The sequence below is a fragment of the Xenopus laevis genome, chromosome 3S (genome assembly GCF_017654675.1).
Source record: "Xenopus laevis strain J_2021 chromosome 3S, Xenopus_laevis_v10.1, whole genome shotgun sequence".
Lineage (NCBI taxonomy): Eukaryota > Metazoa > Chordata > Amphibia > Anura > Pipidae > Xenopus > Xenopus laevis.
This window is the reverse complement of record NC_054376.1, coordinates 106,413,649-106,435,862: the sequence shown is the minus strand read 5'-3', so window position 1 is coordinate 106,435,862 and position 22,214 is coordinate 106,413,649. Positions and strand designations below refer to the sequence as shown.

General features: G+C 38.5%; 1 protein-coding gene across 10 annotated transcripts in view; it reads right to left on the bottom strand.

The window, feature by feature from the left end:
- Positions 1-3,755: 3,755 nt before the first annotated feature.
- Positions 3,756-22,214, bottom strand: part of ablim3.S (actin binding LIM protein family member 3 S homeolog) — a 164,361-nt gene continuing 145,902 nt past the window's right edge. For 6 of the 10 annotated variants that reach the window (XM_041588712.1, XM_041588714.1, XM_041588715.1 and 3 more), the window contains 9 exons: positions 20,534-20,647; positions 18,276-18,340; positions 15,839-15,980; positions 11,997-12,026; positions 11,482-11,540; positions 9,423-9,483; positions 7,700-7,707; positions 6,586-6,666; positions 3,756-3,918 (listed from right to left, as the gene is read on the bottom strand). In XM_041588712.1, the coding sequence (XP_041444646.1) occupies positions 3,805-3,918; positions 6,586-6,666; positions 7,700-7,707; positions 9,423-9,483; positions 11,482-11,540; positions 11,997-12,026; positions 15,839-15,980; positions 18,276-18,340; positions 20,534-20,647 (674 nt within the window). In that variant the 3' untranslated portion in view covers positions 3,756-3,804. Of the gene's footprint in view, positions 3,919-6,585; positions 6,667-7,699; positions 7,708-9,422; positions 9,484-11,481; positions 11,541-11,996; positions 12,027-15,838; positions 15,981-18,275; positions 18,341-20,533; positions 20,663-22,214 lie in introns of all 10 variants that reach the window. The other 4 variants (XM_018256145.2, XM_018256149.2, XM_041588713.1 and 1 more) reach the window with 3 other exon arrangements.

Here is a 22,214-nt window from a genome sequence, read left to right as displayed (position 1 = left end):
ATTCCCTGCAGACGTGATTTCAAAGAGGAACAGAACATCACAGAGCAATGCATTGTGGGTTATGTAGTTCCTGCATGCTGTCTGTACGCTGTGGAGAAGTTGTTACAATTTGTAACATCAGTGTTTTAATCCCTCCTTCCCTGCCAGGATTTCAAATGATGCAGAAAGAGAAGAACTGTTAAACAGCTGGATTTCAGCATAGAAAATGGTATTAATTCATACTTTTTGAAGAAACAGGTAATTGTGATGTGTATATTAGGGGATTCTGTGTTATTTGGGCCTCTTTATCAAATTTTGGTTTTGAAGCTGGAGTTCCCCTTTAAGCATATCTCTTTCAACTGTTTGTACTAAAACCAAGCATTACACCACTGAGATACGTTTGCATGATGGACTCAACCCTACTAACCAAGCCATTAGTACAGAGAATGCAGGCGTCAGTCTATCCGAGGCCCCGGGGATAATTTTGGATTTTAATAGACAGAAAAGGGTGTGACTGTGTATTTCAAATAATTTAGCAAAGTCAGCTCCATGTGTATGTATCTGTGAGAAATTAGAGAAATTGTTAATTCATACAACTCCCACTGAACTGTGTGCTCATAACCACAACTAAAGAATGTAAGTAGTCATGTATCCCAGAACTGCAATGGTCAGCACCACAATCTGTCCAGTTGAATAAGGCTGGGGACAGACGCTGAAATCTGCCACAGAGGAGCGGAAACTCAACCTGCATTTATCAGCAGGAAGGAATCCGCTCCTCCGTGGTGGATTTCGGCACTGAAGTACAAGAATTTGCATTTCATACATTCCATCGTGGTTAAAGGGCATGTAAAGTCAAAAAAATGAAATCCCATTTTTACTTTCTTTAATGAAAAAGAAACCTATCTCCAATATACTTTAATTAAAAAATGTGTACCATTTTTATAAGAAACCTGACTGTATGCAGTGAAATTGTCCCTTTATTTACTGCTGTGGATAGGAATTGTCAGACGGTCCCTAACTGCTGAGCAGGGAAACAATCATACTTATGAACAGCAGGGGGAGCCCTCGCCTTACTTCCCAGCCATGCAGAACTCAAGCAGCTTTGTTTATGACGATCCCTAAGCAGCCCAGACCACACTGAGCATGTGCACAGTCTTAGTCTTGTAAAGATGTTTAACAAAGTTACAAGATGTGACCCCCTGTAGCCAACTTTGAAAGCATAAATTATTTGTTTGATTAGGCTTGTGGTACAGTAAGTTCATGTTTATATTTAGTATACAAAATACAGCATTTCTAGCCTTATTCTATTTTTAGACTTTACATGCCCTTTAAAGGGAGATGTAATTCTGGAAAAGACTGCTGGAATTGCAAACTGGAGAGTTGCTGAATAAAAAGCAAAAACCACAAATAAAATTTGAAAACCAACTGCGCATTTTCTCAGAATATCACTCTAAACGTCATACTAAGGGGGTTATTTCTTAAAATCTGAATGGAAAAAACTCAAAAATGTTTAGTTTTTTTCACTAGAAAGTAGGGAGAATTTATTCGGCAGGCGCAAATTAGCTGTAAATTTCCGGGTTTTGCCAACGGTGAATAAACTTGCGAATTTGTAGTGAAAACTTGGCAGTGATAATTTAGCAGCAATAAATTTTTTTTAAATGGACACCCGTTGACTTTAATGCGCGTCAATTGTCGTTAGCGTTAAAAGTCAAGGTTCGCAAATTTTTCACCCGTTTCATGGATTTCGCAGGAAAATCATGATTTTCATGGCAAAACGGGACGAACTCGCCCATCACTACTACAAAGCATGAATTTTTAGAGGGAAAAAACCTCAAATTTTTCGTAAATTTACTGTATTATACCCCGAGACTGCTAAAAATCCGAATCTGAAAATACTCCATCTCCAAGCTGTCAGGGTCCTGTAGAAGTCAATGCAAAGGTCCCATTTCAAATTTGAAGATATCGTGGTCTGTGCTGAGTTTCAGGGAAAAATCTGAAAAATTTGGTGGTTTCGAGCAATTTCATGGAAAATTTTAGCAATTCGAGCATAAAACCCGTAAAACAAATTTTTTGAGTTTTTTCTCCCAAACAGATTTTGAGATATTTGATAAATAAGAATAAATCGTGACTTTTTTTTACTTAAAAAAAATCTGAAAAAATCGGATTTTGATAAATAACCCCCTTAAAGTTAATGCAAAGGTGAACAACTTCTCTTTGTACACAATGTGAAATGACTGTATGTGATAAAAAGGAAAGGGGGTACAGAGGAGATGATCGCCTGGGAGAGGGGTGGAGGTGCAGGGGAACGTTTATCCATAGAACAAAATTGTAACGATTTGTAAGGCCACAAAAATACAAAGTACTTCCCTTTCCTTTCTCATGCTGTGGGTGTTATGATGTGTTTGAGTCCATAAACAATTTAAATTGAGAAGAAACAATGACATTCACAGTGCAAGGAATCAGTATACTTTCATTAGATGCAGGAAGCAGGCCTAGCATAGCTTGGAGACATGGGCACTAAGGGCCGAGACACACGCTCAAATTCGGAGAGATTTAGTCACCCGGCCTCTTCTTCGGTCGACTAATCTCCCCAAAATGCCTTCCCCTGCTTTCCCGCCGACTAGAATGTAAATCTCTGGCGTGATGGCACTCGGAGTGCTTCGTTTTTCCGAAGTCGCCTGAAGTTTCCTAGTGAGGCAACTTCGAAAAACCGAAGCACTCTGAGTGCCATCCCGCCGGTGATTTAAATTCTAGCCAGGGGGAAGGCAGTTCGGGGAGCTTAGTCAAACGAAGACTAATCTCCCCGAATCTGAGCGTATGTCTCTGCCCTTATATAAGATCATGGCTTGTGGCTACTTCCCAGGTCAGCTGGTTAATGGGCAAAATGAACTGGTGGCATCTTACCAAGTGCACACCCCTAATTGTTAATTGTTAGACAGCCTGGTTATTAAGCATCACATATGGCAGTCTTATGGCACAGTAAATCAGTTTGTATGGCTGCAATTTCAAAATGACCTATAGCCATTAAGCCAACTTCTATGGGTGAATTTCTTACAGAATGGAAATAATTCCAAGTAGTGATGGGCGAATAAATTCGCTAGGCATGGATTCGCTGCCAATTTTTGCGTTTCCCCACCTGCAAATGTTTTAGTGAAGCAGTGGTGAAAGTTTGTCGGTGAATAATCCACATGACAAAAATGTGTCAAAATTACCGTCGTGCGTCAAAATGATTCAGACGCCCATTGACTTTAATGCATTTGGACAAGATAGTCTTGCATATAAAAAATGTCGCTCATGTCAAAAATTGACGCACGTCGACATAAATGTGACACCCATCGAGTTCAATGCATTTCAGAAATGTTCGCCATTTCGCAAATTGTTTTGCTAATTATTCGCCCCAGATTCGCCCATCACTAATTGCAAGTTCTCGCATTAAAATGAATAATACCAGAGCCAAACCATATATATCTGTAAAAGCAATGTGTTATGTACGGTGTATTCTCCCTGTTAGTGAAGGTTTAAACTCTCAGAAACAGCTGCGTATAGAAAATAAAAAACAGCCTTAAAAAATATAAGCGAGAGTTCAAAATAGCTCTCAACTCAGGTTAACCCTCTCAGTGGTAAAAGGGATTGCAACGCATTGCATAGTAACAGGTTGTAGTCCTTTCCACTTCTGGAAGGGTTAAAACAAAAGTCTCAGCCTAGGGCGAGATTATCCTATTATACAATATACATATGGTATGTGGTTATAATACATATATATATATATTTATAAATATATTTATAGAGGTGTTTATTTATATCTGAGGCACATGTCGGACTGGATTAAAAGAGCCTGGCTTGCTTCTTCAATTCATTTCTTTTCCACAGTGCCAGGCGGTCAAACTCTGATATGGTCATTCCAAAGACCTGATAGAACTCTTCTGCTGATAGATGGCGCTAGACAGAGAGTGAAACAGAATATTAGATGTAAACAGTAAAGAGAAGTGATTAAGGAGAAGTACACCTCAATGGAGAATTAGTCGAGACATGTTAGGTCATATTTTTTGGGCTTCTGTATCAGGCCAGCATCACCACAGACCTTTAGTTGAAAAGTAGGTTACTCCACTAATGGATTTAACTGTAAGTGTATGGGAATAGGCTGGATGGAATTTTTTTTTTTAAATGTATTTTCTTTTCTACAGAGGTACTTGAGGATGCCCCCTATAGCTGTTGTCCTAGGCACGGGCATGGGTGCCTATATAGAAATATGGCCCTGGGTTTAAATGAATCAAAGATGGGTGGTGCTGTAGACAACTCTGAAGGCCTAGATCAGGGGTCCTAAATCTTTACTAACTGTGAGCCACATTCAAGTGTAAAAAAGAGTTGAGGAGCAACACAAACATAACCAAGACCCTGGAGATGACAAATGAGGGCTTTGATTGGCTATGTGGTAGCCCCTATGTGGACTGGGAACCTACATGAGGTTCTGTTTGGCAGTACACCTGGTTTTTATGCAATCAAAACTTGCCCCGAAGCCTGGAATTGAAAAAAGCACCTGCTTTAAGGCCACTGGATGCATCCAAGGGGTTGGTGAGCAACACGTTGCTCGTGAGTAAAGGCGGTCATACACTGATAGATCCACTCATTGGGCGATGTCACCAAATGAGTGGATCTCTTCCTGATATGCCCACATTGAGGTGGGCGATATCGGGCGGATCCGCTCGTGGGCCCTAGGGCCCAATGATCTGATCAGAATGTCTGATCTGCATCTGCCCGACTTTTGGCCGGATATCGATCGGGGACGCCCATCGGGTTGGCCCCATACACGGGCCAATAAGCTGCCAACTCGGTCTGTATGGGGCCTTTACTGGTTGAGATCATTACTATTAAAGGGTTGCTGAACTTCCTGGCTGGTACATTAAGTTCAGTATATACAATAAACCATTTCTAGCCATAATCTTTTTTTAGACTTTACTTCTCCTGTAATATCACCAGTATTATCATAAATCAACATTATTATACAGATATTATTTCGCATGCCAGATAATAAGGGAAAGTAACTTTACAATTACTTTACAACAAGTAGTGATAATGTAGATGCTCTCTCTTTTAACTGACAGAAAGGAATGGTATACAGTTATAAATATAGTGACAGCATTCAAATGAAAGGAAAACTATACCCCCTGAACAATGTAGGTCTCTATAAAAAAATATATTGCATAAAACAGCTCATAAGTAAAACCCTGCTTCATGTAAATAAACCATTTTCTTAAAGGGGACCTGTCACCTGAAATAATTACTCCAAATCCTATTTTATCATATTAGTTAAGCAAAATAAATTTAAAGCGATACTGTCATGGGAAAACATGTTTTTTTCAAAACGCATCAGTTAATAGTGCTGCTCCAGCAGACTTCTGCACTGAAATCCAATTCTCAAAAGATTTTTTTTATATTTAATTTTGAAATCTGACATTGGGCTAGACATATTGTCAGTTTCCCAGCTGCCCCAGTCATGTGACTTGTGCCTGCACTTTAGGATGGTGCTACTTTCTGGCAGGCTATTTCTCCTACTTAATGTAACTGAATCAGTCTTCAGACTTTCCCATTGTTCTGCTGATGGGCTTCTGGGGGGGGAGGGGGTGATATCACTCCAACTTGCTGTACAGCAGTAAAGAGTGACTGAAGTTTATCAGAGCACAAGTCACATGACTGGGGTAGCTGGGAAACTGACAATATGTCTAGCCCCATGTCAGATTTCAAAATTAAATATAAAAAAATCTGTTTGCTCTTTTGAGAAATGGATTTCAGTGCAGAATTCTGCTGGAGCAGCACTATTAACTGATGTGTTTTGAAAAAAAAACATGTTTTCCCATAGACAGTATCCCTTTAATTACACTATATAAATTATTTGAATCTTGTTTCCTTTGGTCTGGGAATTCATAACAAGCAGACAGAAGCCATTTTGTTGGCACTGTTATTAAGGCAAGCCTTGCATCATCTCAGAAGAATCTTGTTTGCGCACTCCATGCCCTGGCTACACAATTAAATGGTGAAGAGAATGGGGGGAGGTGGGGAGAGCAGTGACATCTAGGAAGTGCTGAATGGGAAGTGAAGTAATTGCCTGGGGCATAGAGGAGGGGCAGGCAATATTTGACTGACAAGCTGATATTTTGAAATGAGTTAACAACAGCTATGAATGCTTTAATAAAAAAAAAATTTGGATCTCATGTTTCATTTGAAAAGGACTTTTATTATAAAGTTTTTAGGTCTGGTCCGCTTTAATAATATACTTTTTTAGTAGTATGTGCATTTTGGGTAATCATAATTATAAAATTGCCATTATAGAAAAAAGGGCCGCCCCCTGGGATCCTAGGCCTTAAAGGCCTCCGGCTGACTATTACAACCAGATGTCTCTTTGAAACCTTAAATACAAACGGAACCAATAGCTCAGCAAAGAAGGAGCTAAAGCATGCATCCAGTCAGATGGGTCCCACCCAGGATTCAAACCCGGGACACACAAACAAACCATGCATGTTAGGTCACATGAGCCAATTAACAGACAAAGTAATGTATTTTGCTTATACACTACTCTGTTGCTTAAGTATTCATTTTGGGAGCGCTCACCTCCAAGCGTGTTCTGTCGACATCCTTAGGAAGTCTATTCCTCCCTCTAGTGGTGACAACAAGTAATTCATATGGATAGATCTGTCAAGAAACAGCTGTTAATTTTTTAGTTACTGTATTAAAAAGATCAGTCCATACAGGCCCAATAAATAGTGACTGTTTCTGGAATCTTACAGCAGCCCCTTTGGTATTGGCCAGAATTCACAGATTATCAGCCTAGGCCTGGGTGCTATACTTGGAATAGCACAGAACAATAAGCAGTATTTCCATCACAGTTTCATTCTTTTACATTTATACGAGAATCTGAGCTATTATAATGTATTGGAAGGCAGGTAAAAAGCCTTTTATTAAGCAGGTGGCTAGGTTTTTTTTCTTGGGATGGCAAAACTGGCCACGGCATGGGCTATAATTCCCAATTAAAGGGCATGTAAAGGCAAAAAAATAAAATCCAATTTTTACTTTCTTTAATGAAAAAGAAACCTATCTCCAATATACTTTAATTAAAAAATGTGTACCATTTTTATAAGAAACCTGACTGTATGCAGTGAAATTCTCCCTTCATTTACTGCTGTGGATAGGAATTGTCAGATGGTCCCTAACTGCTGAGCAGGGAAACAATCATATTTATGAACAGCAGGGGGAGCCCCCGCCTTACTTCCCAGCCATGCAGAATTCAAGTAGCTTTGTTTATGATGATCCCTAAGCAGCCCAGACCACACTGAGCATGTGCACAGTCTTAGTCTTGCAAAGATGTTTAACAAAGTTACAAGATGGTGACCCCCTGTAGCCAACTTTGAAAGCATAAATGATTTGTTTGATTAGGCTTGTGGTGCAGTAAGTTCATGTTTATATTTAGTATACAAAATACAGCATTTCTAGCCGTATTCTATTTTAGACTTTAGATGCCCTTTAAAGAATGTGCTATCATTTCATTATTAAGGGTAATTCTAGGGACTGTTATTATATATATATATATATATATATATATATAAATATATATTTATAAAACACAGAATGGCAGTTATTGGGATCTGCAGGTCTGGTGATCTGGTGACTGAACATGGCATATTGTCATAGCAACTGGCCTTTCTGGTTCCACAGTGAATCTTCTTACCTTGTACTCTGTTAAAAAAAACAGACAAAAAAACAGAGAGAGAAAGAGAACAGTAAGATGTAAAGGATCATGGGAAACAGGAAGTTGTCAACTATTTTAGTCAGGAACTTTAACTGGCTTTTGTCATAAATATATTAACATTCTCCTGAAATCTTTATATGTATACAGTGTTACTACTCGCAACTTGTATTGTATGCTCCATGCTTCTGTAAGACAAAGAGATTTGCATTCTAAGAACACACTGGGGCTCATTAATGAACACTGGGCAAATTTGCCCATGGGCAGTTACCCATAGCAACCAATCAGTGAATAGCTTTTTTAAAACCAGCTGCAAGTAGAACAATTACTGCAGCAATTTGATTGGTTGCCATGGGTTACTGCCCATGGGCAAATTTGCCCAGTGTTGCTAAATGACCCCGACTGTCTTGCATCACTCCAATTCAAGTGAATGGCAGTAGCAGGAGGCAATTTTTGGTGCTTACAGATCTTAAGGTGGCCATACACAGGGAGATCGCCAAACAAGTGTATTCTCTCCCCGATATGCCCACATTTAGTTGGGCAATATCCGGCTGATCCAATTGTGGGCCCTATGGTGCGATATGGGTGGTTGGATCTCAGGACTGCAATCCAATGGTATTTTTTACCCTGCCCGATCGGGGACGCCCGCCTGTCTGCAGCTTTTATCAGCCCATGTATAGGGGCCGATAATCTGACAATGAGACCGGCATGGCGGTGCATGTGCCGTTGGAGTAATTTCCCGGTTTTCAAAAACTGTGCATGCTCCGAAATTGATGGGAATTGCTGAAGCGACTGGATGAAGACACAAAGACCCGGAAGATGGCTGCCGTGAACCCTGAAGGGGTAAGTAAAACGTTAGGGGCATTTGCCCGGGGTAACACGTAGGCCAGGGGAGGAGGAGGGAAGGGGGTCTATGTAGGGTGGGGGGTAGGGTTTTTTTAAGTTTAGGGTTGAATTCTCCTTTAAGCTGCAAGTCACAGTTTCCCCAAGAGACTTGCTTATCTGAAATTGTTACAATTGCTTCTTTGCTTATCTTAAATTGTAGCAAATGTATCGAAGTGCACCTGCCATGTATTATGGGCTCTCTGCCAAAATCCAAATACGTTTAAGAAACGTTGTATCTTTTTCTGGCTATTCAGTGCAGAAGATCAAAGAGAAAGTCAGGACATTTCAGTAACAATCCCGGACTGCGGGTTGAGCTGTCAAAATCGTGACTGTCCCACAAAAAACAGGACAGTTGGGAGGTATGGCTTTGTACCATATTATTAAATACACTGGTATACATTAATTTAGCTTAAAAAACATTAACTGTACACACATAAATGTGATACATTAACCTTGCTCATGTTGGGAGCCATATTTCTTAGTAAGATATGGCCCTTGAAATTGGCATATACTGTATATATTATACAATTTGTTAAGAGGTTTGTATCACCTTTTACACAAGTATGGGACCCGTGCCCTGGAATCCCATTATCCAGAAAGCTCCAAAACATGGGAAGGTCATCTACCACTGGGCCTCTATTTTAATAAAATAATTTTACAGGTACAGAGATCCAAATTATGGATAGACCCCTTATCCAGAGAACACCAGGGTTCAAGCATTCTGGATTACAGGTCCAATACATGTAGTATCAATGCTTTCTCAAAATAACAAAGCTGTGGAACCCTATCAACTGATAATATAGGTCAGCTTAATTCTTACCACGCATTCCCCAATTCACAGAGTTGGCACTGTCGTAGTGAAAAAGTTCTGAGCTGGGAGGCTGGACAGACAAACAAAGCCACAGTTACAAGTCATTGTCACATTGTTTACTATACATATATATCAGCTGAGTGTTTTGTCCCTGGTTTCATTTTATCTGATCATGTGCTTTTCAGAAAAAAACAGCACTTTAGGATGGAACAGCTTTCTGGCAGGCTGTTGTTTCTCCAACTCAATGTAACTGAATGTGTCTCAGTGGGACTTGGTTTTTACTATTGAGTGCTGTTCTTAGATCTACCAGGCAGCTGTTATATTGTTTTAGGGAGCTGCTATCTGGTTACCCTCCCATTGTTTTTTTGTTAGGCTGCAGGGGGAAAGGGAGGGGGTGATATCACTCCAACTTGCAGTTCAGCAGTAAAGAGTGACTGAAGTTTATCAGAGCACGAGTCACATGAATGGGGGCAGCTGGGAAATTGACAATATGTCTAGCCCCATGTCAGATTTCAAAATTAAATCTAAAAAAATCTGTTTGCTCTTTTGAGAAACGGATTTCAGTGAAGAATTCTACTGGAGCAGCACTATTAACTGATTCATTTTGAAAAAAACATGTTTTCCAATGGCAGTAACCCTTTAATGCATCTGTACATTGTATTTATCTGTATGTGTTATTGTATTGTTCCCCTGCATGTTCTATTAATTTAGTGTTCTGCAGTACAGTGCTGCATACAAAAGTAGCTCTATATAAATAAAAATATACATACATACAGTCAGCACAATCTACTGCACAATCTGTTGGTCAAGTTGTTGGCAGCTCTTGCATTCCCTGGCACATTAATTCTTGATTCTGCATGAGTGATAAGCACCTAATGTGCATGAATATTGTATGGCCACATAGAAGCCTTTGCAGTAAAAATCTAAATTAATTCCTATATGAGCCTTGCAGTAGAAAGATGTGTTTATATGTGTTTTGTACATAATACGGCCACCTCGAAATAAATGGCATGGGAGTCAGTTAGTCTGGCTATGATCACATTCAGCTCCTGGGGCTTAGACAGGGAACAGTTTTGTTTTGAATGTATAATATTAAATAACTTAAATTATATAGAAATAATATACACATACTCCTGAATCAACCAGCTGTAATACATATTTACATTTTGCAATGTGTGCTAAACTTTTTTTTTTTTTTTTTTTAGAAAAACCCAAAATATAGGTAAAGGGGTAAATTTATCAAAGCGTGAATTTCTGCCACTAGAGTGAAATTCCGCAGCTCTCAATTCATTTCTATGGAATTTTGAAAGGCGTATTTATCAATGGGTGAAAGTGAAAGGCGTATAAATACGCCTATAAAAATCCCATAGAAATGAATGGAGAGTGGCGGAATTTCACTCTAGTGGCGGAACTTCACTATTAACTATACTCTTTGATAAATATACCCCAAAGTCTCTTTTCCTTTTGGTGAATACCACATGTAGCGTTTCTCTACTGGCTGAAACTGACATTATCCTTCCCTGTCACCGACCTAAATGGTGGCAGAAATAAATAGTTAGAGTCAGCGCTAAAAAGCTTCCGGAGATTAAGTACGTATCGAATCCGGTTGTGGGCAAAGGGAGGTGTCCACCACCTGATTTACTACGTACTCAATCTACAGAAGCTTTTTAGCGCTGACTCTAACTATTTATTTTTGAGATTTTATACAACTCTCGATGGAAGAGTTGGAGTTGTAGGAGTTGGATCGAAGGAGAATTTGAAGAATTTTTGGACAATTTAATTTTTCTTATAAATGGTGGCAGGGAGTTTCCATTTGTGTCAGACAGGAGGTACAGAGGATATAGGGTGTTTCCCTGCCGAAGCCAAGAATGCTAGAAGTCCCATTAGCCATTTATTTAGGAGAGGCTGAAAGCAAGAAGCTGAAAACAGGTGACCAAAAGAAACATGCACACTTGTACAAATACCCTCTCGTGTGAGGGACTTAAAGTGGAAACAGAATAAGAGAGATACAGTAGATGCCTGTTGAGAGACAATCTTTCACCCCTCCCATACTTCACCCATTATGTACCCTGTGCAATCCGTTCCTCCTGTAGACTGGGAGTGAGGCCGATTTCAAAATCAAGGGATCTGGAACAATATGGAAAATAAGTTAGAGAGTCCTCTAGAATTTCCAGTAGCTATTAGAATACAATATACAGCAGAACCCCTTTCTGTATACAGCCGTGCCACTCTACACCCTCAGCTGGCCGCTACTTGTGCCACAATTGTATATAATACACAAAAGCCATGAATATCTTGTAAATTATATCCTTATAAACAGTGAGTACTGATGTCATCAGTTATAAATGGTGTAGTGATGTCATTTCTGTCACATGATTAATTGAAACTTATGTATTATAATAAATAAAGTACCCCCTGTTGCAAATTATGGGGATATTAGAAGTTACCTTGGAGTTCCATGACCTGTTGAATGTTCATGAAGCTCCTCTGTAACTTATAATATACTTTGAATGTACAAGAGGGGGTACTTTATTCACTATATAATATTCGCATGCATGGACTCCAAAAGGAAAATGTATTTACCACTGTCAGCCAGATAGCGCCTGGTGGGAGCTGTAAGAAAGGAAATCAAGGGAGTTACATTTCTTACATTCACACACGGCTCTAGTCCAGACACATTCTATGAATATATTGATACTCTATATTCAGCATGCGATTCAGTATGAGCTTTTCTAAAGCACGCTCTGTCTATGCATTAAGGAATGAGACTGCCCTCTGTCAGCTCACAAGAGGTAAGAGGGGGAACAAGGAACAGCTGGACTCTACTCATGTCCATATTCACAACCAATATATACTGCTCTTATGTTTAGGAGAAGCACAGCTGTTCAAGGTTCTTTCTCTGTGGTTTATATTTACAGGATAAATGAATCCCTTTTGCTAAAGGCACACATTTTCTTATAACTTCTGTGTATTTCTGTAGATGATGCTATGCACCCAATGAATAGCAGTAGTTAATCTTTACAGCAGCGCACTTTTTACCTCCACAGAAAACCGATGAAGCCGAGGTGCTTGGCTGCTTTTATTTCAAACAAAGAATCATAGGTCTTGCTTACCAATACTATGGCTACAAGTGCTGGGTTGTTGCTACAAGTCACTGTTATTTTATTTTTGTTCTACAGTGTGCAGTTTATAATTTAATGGTTGCTAGGGTCCCATTTACCACAATGCAATGATTTGAATAACTAGAAAATTAATAGGACAGTGTTTGAATACATAAAGATGTACTACAAAATATTGCTCATAATGCTAGGAATGTAGCCTTTGGATTCATCCGCTTTCCGTTACCAGGGTCAGAGACTCTAACAACCAGATACCATTTTACATTTCAGGAAGTGGCAAATTCCATAATTCTAATGTAAGGGGAGCAAAATGTGGAGTTAGAGCTCTTATACCTGACATTTCTATGAATATAACAATGAGAATTGTTGGGCGTTCAACAAACTTTCTAGTGATGGCAACAAGACACTTAGGGGCAGATTTATCAAGGGTCAAAGTGAATTTGAGGGAATTTTCGAAGTAAAAAAATTCAAATTTTAAATAAATTTTTTGGATACTTCGACCATCGAATAGGATACTACGACTTCAACTTCGACTTCAATTCAAAGTAAAATAGTTTGAATATTTGACCATTCGATAATCTAAGTACTGTCTCTTTAAAAAAACTTCGATTTCAATACTTCGCCAAACTAAACCTGCTGAAGTGCTATGTTAGCCTAGCCTTCTAGAGCATTTTTCTAAGTTTTTTGTAGTCAAAGAAAAATCGTTTGATCGATGGATAAAATACTTCGAATCGTTTGATTCGAAGGATTTCATCCTTCGATGGAATGATTTTACTTTGACCGAAAATGGCCAAATTGGATGTAAAAAAACTTCGCCTTCGATATTCGAAGTCGAAGTATTCCAATTCGATGGTCGAATTTTGAAGCTTTTTCTACTTCGAAATTCAACCCTTGATAAATCTGCCCCTTAGAATAAAGCTATCATAAAAGGAAAAATAATGGCAGCAATTAGCCAGACACAAATTCTGTATATAGTTCCCAAATATACTTTTAGATACAGTTATTTCCTATGCTATTGTTTTCATACCATAACCATGTTTATATTTTCTACATACAGTACATGGAAGCCACCCAGAAGATATCTGTCCAAACAACTTAAAGGCTGAAGGTAAGTTTTCGTTTGTTATTTTGCTTGTGTTTATTACGGCTGCCATTTTTTTTTCATGCTCCCAGTTTCCCCATCGCTAATTCTAGTAGTACATGTATGAGACCTGTTATCTAGAAATTACCCCTGGGACCTGGTGTTTTATAGAAGGGTCTTTCCATAATTTGGATCTCTACCACTCCTGGTACCTGTAAGAGCCAGGTTTCTGTTTTTCAAAGCGGAAATTTCGCTTTCTAGTGCAATAGAGTGCAATTGTGCTTTCTCTACACTAGCAATATAGAATATTTGCCTCACACAGATATGCAGGAATTCTGTGAAAGTTGTATCTGAAATTATAAATAAAGATTTAAGGCCAAATTTGCGCATTTAAATCTGCAATTATATATTGCCTATAGACCTTTCTTTATTTGTGTGGGAATAGTACTATCTTGTCTTGTATCTGTACACAATACAGAGTCCACCCAGATAACAAATACAGTAGACATATAGGCCCTTAGGATGAGGACACACGGGCAGATTCGGGGAGATTAGTCGCCCCGGCGACAAATCGTCTCTTCTTCGGGGTGACAAGCTCCCCGAACTGCCTTCCCCTACCTTCCTGCCGGCTATAATGAAAAATCGCCAGCGGGATGGCACTTGCGACGTTTTGTTTTCCGAAGTCGCCCGAAATATCCTCGTGAGGCAACTTCGGGCGCCTTTGGAAAACGAAGTGCCGCACCGGGCGACTAATCTCCCCGAATCTGCCTGTGTGTCCTTACCCTTAAAATATTGGCATTTGGCTGGATTGACAGGCTATTGACTTTAAAAAATAGAACTAAAAAACAAATATATTTTTATGAGAAATGTTATATTACTGAGGAGATACCCTCTTCATTCCTATGTAAAACACAAGGGATTCTAGGAAAAAGGACCTGAATCACTCCTTCAATTTTCGTTTTTCAAAAACAGTGCCATCTGTTGGTCAGTCTTTCAGCTGTAGTCTGGTCTATTGATTGAGTTAGAAGAAATAGAACTGCTTTGATGTTGCTCTGCTCAGGAAAGACATTAGATAAGAAATCTGAGTCCGTTTCTGGAAATCAAAACAGTTCTCCTTCTTCTGACTTATTCCCTGTCCCCTGTTGTTTCAAAATTCATACAGAGGGGGCACTGTTATTCTTTCATAGAACCAACAGAGGGCGCTGTGTGATATTGCAGTCACTGTTATTCTTTCATATAACCAACAGAGGGCGCTGTGTGATATTGCAGTCACTGTTATTCTTTCATACAACCAACAGAGGGCACACTGTTATTCTTTCATATAACCAACAGAGGGCGCACTGTTATTCTTTCATATAGCCAACAGAGGGCGCTGTGTGATATTGCAGTCTCTCCCGAAGTGAACTGTTGGTATAGGAATGATTAAAAGTGACTGCAATCTCAGCTACTGCCCACTGACTCGAGTAAAATCTGAGGTAGACTTTTTCAGCACATTTTGGATGCTGAAAAACTCGGCTTATACTCGAGTATATATGGTAATTAAAATATAATGTACTGTTGCTCTGCACTGGTACAATGGATGTGCTTGTTTTAGAATTGCTATTGTAGTTTATATAAACAAGCTGCTGTGTAGCCATGGGGGCAGCCATTCAAAGCTGAAAAAGTCACAGGTTACACAGCAGATAACAGATAAGCTCTATAGTAAACAATGGGATTCTACAGAGCTTATCTGTTATCTACTATGTATCCTATGCTTGAATGGCTGCCCCCATGGCTACACAGCAGCTTGTTTATATAAACTATAGTAGTGTTTCTGAAACACACACAACTGTTCTACAAGTACAGCACAACAACACAATTATATTTTAATTACTTTAAAGTATGTTTGAATGTTACTGTTCTTTTAAGAGTATAACAGTATAAAATCCATCATGCAATCTAGTTATTAATTATAGTTATTATACGTATACCTTTCTTGTATATGACGTTTTATTTATCTCTTCATGGCAATACACAACAGCTATAACAGTAAACAAAGAAAAAACGTGCATGCTCTAGTAGAAATAAACTTGCCCTAATATAACAGTCACAAATAATCATGGCAGAAAGGATATTTTTTCTCCATAAATAACTTCAACAATGAACTGTAAATGAACCACAACGCCACTTATTTTCTATGGAGTCAGCTATAACATACAAGCTGTGGAATTCAGGACTTGGCTTACATCCATTAAGAGAAGCCTCGTATCCCGCAGTGTGGAGAGCTTCCTTACTGTGAGTAGAACTTCGGGGAGGCGTCCAAGGGTCAATGTAGGACCGAGCTTTCATCTCTTCTTTTAGAATCATTCGCCCAATTCCTCCCTGGATCTGCAATGAGGTTACATTTAGGGCTTATTTATAATAGCAAGTTTTAAGCCTTGATCTAGACATGGTTAAAGGTAAACTATCATGAAAACAAAAACATAATAGATGCTTCATAATCATCATAAACTTCCTAAATGCATGTTCTTATTGGATACTACTTAACTAGATGCATGTCCCTATTGGATAAGGCTCAGTAGGTTGCTATACAGGCTGTATATCTGTATTGGCCCATGTCTCTGTAAGAAGGCTTTTTTCGATTGGCCAGTATGATGTAATGCGTTTAATTGGTCAATACCCCTTTATAAGGATTGTACAATAGGGGAGACCACTAGCCTATGAGTAAGTAATGCCTTTAAGAATGGCTTGGATGATTTTTTGGACAGACATAATATTAAAGGCTATTGTGATACTAAACTCTATAGTTAATATAGGTATGGGTATATAGAATTTTAATTAAAAGTAGGGAGGGGTGTGTGTATGGATGCTGGGTTTTCATTTGGAGGGGTTGAACTTGATGGACTTTGTCTTTTTTCAACCCAATTTAACTATGTAACTATGTAACTATGTAAGTGCCCACCTCAGGCACGAAACGTGTCAGGCTTACACATGTCCTAATAAAGATTTTTTTACTTTCATAAAACATCTTTGGCTACTGCTTTACTACTGGATGACCTCTTACTACATTTGAATGCTCTGTTTTTTCCCAAAAAACTGGCAAACCCATTGGACTGGGGGTTACCCTGTTAAGAGACCATCTTTCAATAACATTCTTTACATGGCATCATGTGAGTATATACTCAAAATTCGACTGGGGGGATATTTACAAAAAAAAATTGAATATCTAAAACTCTAATTTTACCGACCTGAAAAATCAAATCGATTTGAATGCATTTGACCAAATTTGAATTGAGTTTTTTTCTAAGAAAAAACTCAAATGTCAGGAAGGCTACAAACATCTTCAAATTGGTCACTAGAGCTCTCCCATTGACTTATACATAAATTCGGCAGGTTTTAGGTGGTGAATAGTCACATTTGAATTCTTAAAGGGCCAGAGTTTGATAAATCTTGAAAATCGAATTTGAATTTTTTTAGAAAAAATTAAATTCGAGTTTGGATAATTCACTAGTCGAATTGACAGTTTTGACCAAGACAAAAAATTAGAAAATTAGAATTTTCAATTCAATCCTTAAAAAATCTTCCCTTAGATAGTTCCCCTTTAAAAAAAATGCAACAAAATTGCATTATTCTTACACATGGCTTAGTTTGGCTTTAGTTGTGTACAGAATAGCATTCTCCTTTTTACATGCAGAGGCTAGTTTGCGAATACAGTAAGGGGGTTATTTATCAAAGTCCGAATTTATCTCAAAAAACTCCAACCAAATTCGCACTGGTTTTTTGGGCATATTTATTAATACACTTTCCCGAAAAAAAACTTTTGCGAGGAAAACTCGGGAAAAAAATCAGATTTTCACAATTTTTCAAGATTTTTTGTCCGAAAATTTCGAATTTTGCCCGGAAACTTCGGAGTATTGCCAAAAACCCAGCTCACATCAAAAAATCATTGGGACTTCTTCCATTGACTTATATGCAACGTTGACAGGTCTGAGATGCTGGATTTTCTGATTTGGACTTTTCCATCCTCTGGGTTTAATAAATTCCGAAAAATTCGTAATTAGTCTGATTTTATAAAAAAAAAAAAAAAAAAAAAATCACGGAGTTTATTAAATAACCCCCTAAATATTGCCCAGCTGAGGAAAAATACATCATAAATAGAGCACTGTCCCTTTTTACAGTTGCATCATTTATATTTTTTCTTTCAGGGTTGCTATCTGTACCTTGGAAGAGAAATGAAACATAATTCCCTTTTTAGCTATTCCTCCAAAAAATTTAAGCATAATTTATGTACAATATATATATATATATATATATATATATATATATATATATATATATATATTTATATATATATATTTTTATATATATATATATATAATATATATATATATATATATATATACATATATATATATATATATATATATTATATATATTTCTTCCTAGCCATTTATATATTTTAATTGCAAACATCTGTGATTTATTCACCTAAATATCCATTCAGTTCACTTTTTGTACCCTTGGCTCATGAGTAATTACATATGAAGACCACAACAGTCACAAAACAGAAGTATCTAACAACAGCAAATAGCCAATAGAACACAATTCTACACCTTATCAGCTTGTCCCAGTTTTTCATCACCTCTGCCACCCCATTGACCAAAAGAAAGAGAAGCCCGATACCTTGTGCATGCTCCGATCAAAGCCATCTTCCTCTCCTCCTGATGAATATCTCCGTGCTCGAGGCACTGCAGAGAGAAAAGGAAGAGTCAATGGTACGTTTGTCAATACACACTGTGCAATTGTTTAAGCTATTTTGAGAGATGTCACAAAGGAGTTATTGAAGGAACAATGAAATGGAACATATTTTCTGCTGAGGGTGTTTGTGACAGTGGCTCCACTCACTAAAGCCAGAACAGTGTTTACATTGATCCAGCTCCATCTGTTCTGTAACATTCAGACTAGAACATTCAACCGGTGGAACAACAGATATTGTTTTACTACAACTACTGAGAAAGTTTGGAAACCTTGGTCTAAACATGTATTGCTAGAAAGATTTGGAAGAATCTTGCGAGTAGATGTAGGGCCAGATTGGTCTGCATCTATATGAGGGGCTTTTGTAAGAGGGCATAAATACTCACTATTTGATGGGCCCGGCTGTTTGAAATGCCAGGGTATATTTTGAATCCCAGTCCAGGTCTCTGTTGAAATATCATGGACCGTTGCCCTGCACTGATAAAACTGATGTGTTTGCTTCAGAAACTCTACTATAGTTTATATAAACAAGCTGCTGTGTAGCAATGGCAGAAATTGAAAAACGGCTACATGGCACAGGTTAAATAGTGGATAACAGATAACATTGTGTTCTACAGAGCTTATCTGCTATCTGCTGTGTAACCTGAGCCTTTTCTCCTTTGAATGGCTGCCCCAATCGCTACACAGCAGCTTATTTATATAAACCAGTGCAGGTCAATACTGCATTATATTTTTATTACTTTAAAACACTTTAATTTTTTAAAGTCTAAAATAGAATGAGGCTAGAAATGCTGTATTTTGTATACTAAACATAAGCATGAACTTACTGCACCACAAAGCCTAATCAAACAAATTATTTATGCTTTCAAAGTTGGCTACAGGGGGCTGTCATCTTGTAACTTTGTTAAACATCTTTGCCTGACCCTGACCCTGCACATGCTCAGTGAGGTCTGGGCTGCTTAGGGATCGTCATAAACAAAGCAGCGTGAATTCTGCATTGCTGGTAAGTAAGGCGGGGGCTCCCCCTGCTGTTCATAAGTATGATTGTTTCCCTGCTCAGCAGTTAGGGACCATCTGACAATTGCTATCCACAGCAGTAAATGAAGGGGGAATTTCACTGCATACAGTCAGGTTTCTTATAAAAACGGTCCACATTTTTTAATTAAAGAAAGTATATTGGAGATAGGTTTCTTTTTCATTAAAGAAAGTAAAAATGGGATTTTATTTTTTTGCCTTTACATGCCCTTTAAGGAGAGACCTTAACAGGAAAATCCCAGGTAGTTTTGAACCAGACAGCCCAACGGACCAGGCTGTCTGGTTAAAAACTACCTCGGTTTGAAACCCAGACATATCTCTTGGCTGAAAATCTCAATCCTCATTCTGATGCACCACATTCCTGCCCCTTTACATCATAACACCACCCGCTATGTCATCCCCCTGGTCCTGTGACATCACACATTCATCCCTTTTATACCACCATTAAGTTTTAAAAAAACAAAAATGTGCAAAACCCTAATTCCAGATAACAGACCTCATATCTATACCATCAGGCAGGTGTATAACTTGGGATTCCTGGGTCCTCCTGCCACCCACCCACATACCTCCTAATTTGTCCCATTTTGAGCAGGACAGTCCTGCGTTTGTACTGGAAAGTCCAGATTTCTCTGCACTGAACAGCCAAAAAAGATGTTTCTAACTTAATTGGCTTTTGGCGGAGAGCCCACAATAGATGCTTAAGATACATTCGTAACAGTTTTGTCCCTTGGGAGAAGTTAGACTCACAGCTTAAAGGGCAATTTACCTTTATTAGTAAAACTGTAATAAAACATAAAAACCACAGAAATGTTTTCAAACTTTCAAAACCTGGCAAATTTTGTAAAATTGCCATGGTAAGTAGGGGGTGTGGCCGTAAAAAGGGGCGCAGCCAAAAAAAAAATCTCTGTGCGGCAAATTTTATTGTCCCTTTTTCCGTTTCCAGAATGTTGGGAGGTATGCCCACCCTCACTCGCATCCCACTCCATGCATCAATGATCCACGGGACAATAGCAAAGAATAGCATGGTGCATACAGGAGTGGATAGGTGTAGTATAGTATATAGTATAGTAAAATACTAGGTCCACACTCTGGAGAACATTTATAATTGTGATGCCCTCTTGGAATGCAGATGGCCATAGATAATTTAATACCTTTCGGTGAATACATCCAAAACTCAGATTCAGGTTGATAGTATAGTGCATGGGGATGTGCTGGAAGATATTTAGAAGACTGTACAAGATCTTCACTTGTTTTGCTTTTCGTTGCTTTTAAGGGATCATCTGTAAATCAGATAAATATAAGAATTATAATGACAGACGTCAGGAAGGAAATTTGCAGTTAGGGTTGCCACCTGCCACCTGCCCGGTTTTGACCATCACAGCCTGCAGGATTCCCCATGATTGACGGCGATCGGCCAATCACCGATTTGCGCATCATAGCCACTCCTTATGAAGTCACGCCCCTTTGCATCATGAACCGCCCCTGCCTGGTCTCCGCTGACAGAAAAGGTGGCAACCCTATGTGCAGTTAAAGGGGACCTGTCACCCAGACATAAAAAGCTGTATAATGAAAGTCCTTTTCAAATTAAAAAATCCAAAACTCTATTTTTTATTAAAGCATGCATAGATGTTTTAAACTCGTTTAAAAATCTCAGCTGTCAATCAAATATTGTCTGCCCCTCCTCTGTGCCTTAGGCATAGAGGCGGGGTAGGTAATTACTTTCACTTTCCATTCAGCACCAGATGTCACTGCTCTCCCCACATTCCCCCATTCTCTTCACCATTTAATTGTGTATCCAGGGCATGGGGATGGACATCAGGTCCCCCATTCTGGTGCACAAACAAGATTCTGAGATGATGGAAGGCTTGTCTTAATAACAGTGTCCACAAAAGGCTGCTGCCTGCTTGCTATAATTATGAATTCCCAGACCGAAGGAAACAAGATTCAAATAATTTATACAGTGTAATTAAAGTTCAATTTGCTTGACTAATATGATAAAATAGGATTTTGAATAATTTTTTTAGGTGACAAGTCCCCTTTAAGTATGATGTTTATTTAAGAGAAAGTAGTGGCAGTCAAAGGATATAATTAATTACAATAATGATAATCACCCTGTGTTATTAGATTTAGTTATTGCTACACTTGCTCAAATGGAATAGAAGAAACATCTATAGAACGTCGCTGTAATATTTCCATTGACGCGTTCCATAAAAATAATATCAGAAGAAGAGCCCAGATGATATCTTTACGTTTTGCTCTCTCATCAAGCTTTGCATGTGCAGCACATTATGTGGATGTAATAACTACAATGTAATAAAGACCAAGCCCCAGGTTATGAAAAGACATACCGCATTGATAAATCTGAGAATGATTGTGATTCCAAAACAACAATGAAAGTCCGCTAGAGACTGGGGGCTCTGTTTGTTCTAATCTACATTAATTACACGGAACACAACATTTCTTTGTAACAGTGGCACAATGCTGTTATATCATGAGGGGTGGGGGAGAGATGGAAAAGGCTTTTTTTCCAATTCGCAGAATTTTAACCTTTTCCTCTTCACATTAAAGGGATGGTTCACCTTTAAGTTAACTTTTAGTATGTTATAGAACTGCCAATTCTCTTTCATTGTTTGCCCTTTTCTTCTGACTCTTTCCATCGTTCAAATGGGGGTCACTGACCCCATCTAAAAAGCAAATGATCTGTTGGGGCACTTACTCATAGGTCTATGAGAAAGTGCCCCAACAGGCACGAAATGCGTCAGGTTTCTGTCTAACATGTCCTAATAAATATTTTGTATTTTTTTTATTCATTGGCCCTTTATCTTTTGGAGG